Source organism: Mastomys coucha, unplaced genomic scaffold, assembly GCF_008632895.1.
Source record: "Mastomys coucha isolate ucsf_1 unplaced genomic scaffold, UCSF_Mcou_1 pScaffold9, whole genome shotgun sequence".
NCBI lineage: Eukaryota > Metazoa > Chordata > Mammalia > Rodentia > Muridae > Mastomys > Mastomys coucha.
The window spans coordinates 88572922-88576039 of NW_022196915.1; the positions used below are offsets into that span (position 1 = coordinate 88572922).

Genomic DNA, 3118 nt, shown 5'->3' on the forward strand with positions numbered 1-3118 from the left:
GAAGAGATTGAAAGAGATAAGAAGAGATAGGCTAGTCATACTGTACCTTACCCACGTGGGAAGATAAACATTAGACGACACGAGCTCTGGTCACTCAGTCATCTTGAATTTAATATATCTCCTTTGTTCCCCCAACAGGTAAAATACCTGCTGTGGGGACCTTCAACCATAAAGTTATTTTGATTGCTACTTTATAACTGTAATTTTGTGACTGTTATAAGTGGTAATGTAAATATCTGTGTTTTCCAGTGGTCTTAGGCAACCCCTATGAAGGGTGGTCTGACCTCAAAGGGGCTGTGACCCACAGGCTGAGAATCTCTGCCCTAGAGTAGAGAAGATGGACATTTGCTATTGGCCACAGCTACGAAGATCACTGGGATTTTAGGGTTCGGGTGTTATTCTGGGATCTCAAGGACTGATGTGTTGTTACTCTCCTATTGTTATAAGAACCAAGAAACAACTGTGCATAAACCATAACTCTTTAGACTCTATCTGCAGTAAAACAGCAAAATAACAGCCAAGTTACATTCCTGCCTTTTCCGTACCCAGCAATCCAGGCTGCATTCCTTGCTCTTGGGTATGCTTCACTGGTGATGCGGCTCACCTTCCAGGGCTTCACTCTAAGCATAAGCTCTTACCTAGGACTTCTGGTGGCTCTGATTGGAGGCCTTCTGGCTGCTGGCCTTGAAGCACATTCAGCAGGGCTTGGAGGCTCCTTAGACACAGGGATGGATGAGAAAACCGAGTCTCCTTGATCAATTCAAAGACTTCACAAAGCCCAACCTCAATAATCTGTTTAATATGAAAAGAAAGTTAGGCTTCTAAAATATAAGTAAATGACACTTTCTATACTCTTGTTTTTTGCAGGTTATCTCAATACTAAAGTGCCATGATGTTTAAACAGAAAAGCAAAAAAACACTTGTTTTTATATATTTAACATGAAGATTTTGAAAGCCACGTACCTATGTACAAGATTAAGAACTAGTTACATTATTTAAAGATTAGTTTGGAAACAATGAAGCCATAGTAAGGGATGTTGAATTAAACCTTGAAAACTGAACTGGGGGCAGATGGCATTCACTCAGAAAAAATTGGCTCTGTTAATGTATATAGTACATTTGGTTATATGCAAGTAGCTTTATTACAGTATTCATAACCAACAATAAAGGCAACAACACATACAGCAAAGACAACTTTGAAAACTCATTTCCCCTTAGCCCTTTCTGTGATGGTATAACTGCAATGCTATCATTTATTGAAAACTCATTTCCCCTTAGCCCTTTCTGTGATGGTATAACTGCAATGCTATCATTTATAGGTAGTGTCCCCTTCAATTGTGCAAGATAATCATTAAAGGAACTAAAACTGGCTCAGTGAAAATATCATGGCTATTTTAGTTTAATCAGAATAATCCTCACTGGGCCAAGAAATCCCTGACTATCTTTAGCAAAAGAAGTAGATCTTTAGAGGCTGTAAGAGCAAAGTTACAATGAACGCTATAACTTTGGAAGACCAATAGTTAATAAAACACTAGACAATAAAATTCTATTTCTCAGCCAATGTCAATTTTGGGGATCAGATATACAGCTTCAGGATGTAAAGGATGTGTAGAAGTGACATTAAGAATTAAAATAAGTGGTTAAAAGGACTGCCTACTCTTCCAGAGGTTCTGAGTTCAATTCCCAGCAACCACATGGTGGCTCACAACCATCTGTCATGGGATCTGATGCCCTCTTCTGGTGTGTCTGAAGAGAGCAACACTGTACTCATATAAATAAATAAATCTAAAAAAAGAATTAAAATAAGGACAAGTTGTAGAACTACTTCAAACAATAATGCTAAGAATGACAATATTCTTTCTGTTGAGATTTTTACATTATAATTATACTATATGTGATGCAAATATTATACACTATATAGCTGCACCCTTCTAAATACTTGTTTTGTACAACTCACTAGAGGAGATATAAAGATATGCTGGGGACAGTCTTCTGAGAGGTCGTAATGTAGGAGGGGAAGTGTATTATATACATAACTCTTACCCAAAACAAATTCCTGTTACAGAATTGATTACATTATAGTACAACTGAATATATTTGTTTTCAATTCCGATCCAAACTATTCCTCTATGGACAAGAAAAAATTCCCATTATTAGGTCAGTATTTGGCAAATGTGGAATCACAATTAATAAATAATCATGTAACTAGCTATTCATCTGTGTACTGAAAATTACTACAATTCAAAAGCACAATTGGTTTTTTTAGACTAAGATGAAATTGCAGACAAATCCTGCTGTTCTACCTGTCATTTATAAGATTTCTCAGATGTATAAATATAAATAAGAGGTCAAAATAACCAATATGATCATCTTTACAGAAGTTATCTAAAATCCCAGTCTTGACTATAGTTAAGTTTATTTAGGTTTATGCACAGAATTTCAATTTATTAAACATTCCTATAATTATTTACACCTGTTTTAGTTTTTGTTGATGGAATGGACTTAAAAATAAAATGTGCTAAGATTTCTATCTACCTCTGTAGTTAGAGGAAATCAAAACGTTAAGTACAATATTTGTATCTCTTTTCTCAAGCGAAGGAAGACTACAAGATTCTAGTATTTAGGGCTGCTTATTTTATATAAACAACAATGACTGTTTATAATTCACAAATTCTTCAGAGCTGACATTTTTGGATGCTCATTTATATGATGTTTCCTGTTGTAATACAGAAAGAGCTATGTAATTTTCTAGTGGGATTCATGCTTCCCATCTCAGGATGCTTGAAGCTAGTCTTGCTGCATATTTTATTTAAAAATATACTTTTATATTGACTAATTTATTCAGTTCTTAAGTAAGTAAATTCTTTCTGAATTTGTAGGCAGTAGTGCATTAGGGTACAAGAATAAAACGTTGAGATAGATTCTCTTTCTTCAAGAAAGCATTTTCTAATAGAGACAAAAAACCAAATCAATAAATAACCTGTCTAATGACTTGAACTTTACAGTGTGCTAGATACAGCAGATAAGTAGAATAGGCAAGAGGACATGGCGCACTGAGGGAAGGCCAGAGACGGCAGACATTAGAGCACAGAGGGAAGGCCAGAGACGGCAGACATTA

General features: G+C 35.6%; 1 protein-coding gene across 16 annotated transcripts in view; it reads right to left on the reverse strand.

The window, feature by feature from the left end:
* The window catches only part of Mycbp2 (MYC binding protein 2), a 234193-nt gene that overhangs the window by 191608 nt on the left and 39467 nt on the right, over positions 1-3118 (reverse strand). For all 16 annotated transcript variants that reach the window (XM_031362810.1, XM_031362803.1, XM_031362817.1 and 13 more), the window contains exon 4: positions 639-792. In XM_031362810.1, the coding sequence (XP_031218670.1) occupies positions 639-792 (154 nt within the window). The remainder of the gene's footprint in view (positions 1-638; positions 793-3118) is intronic.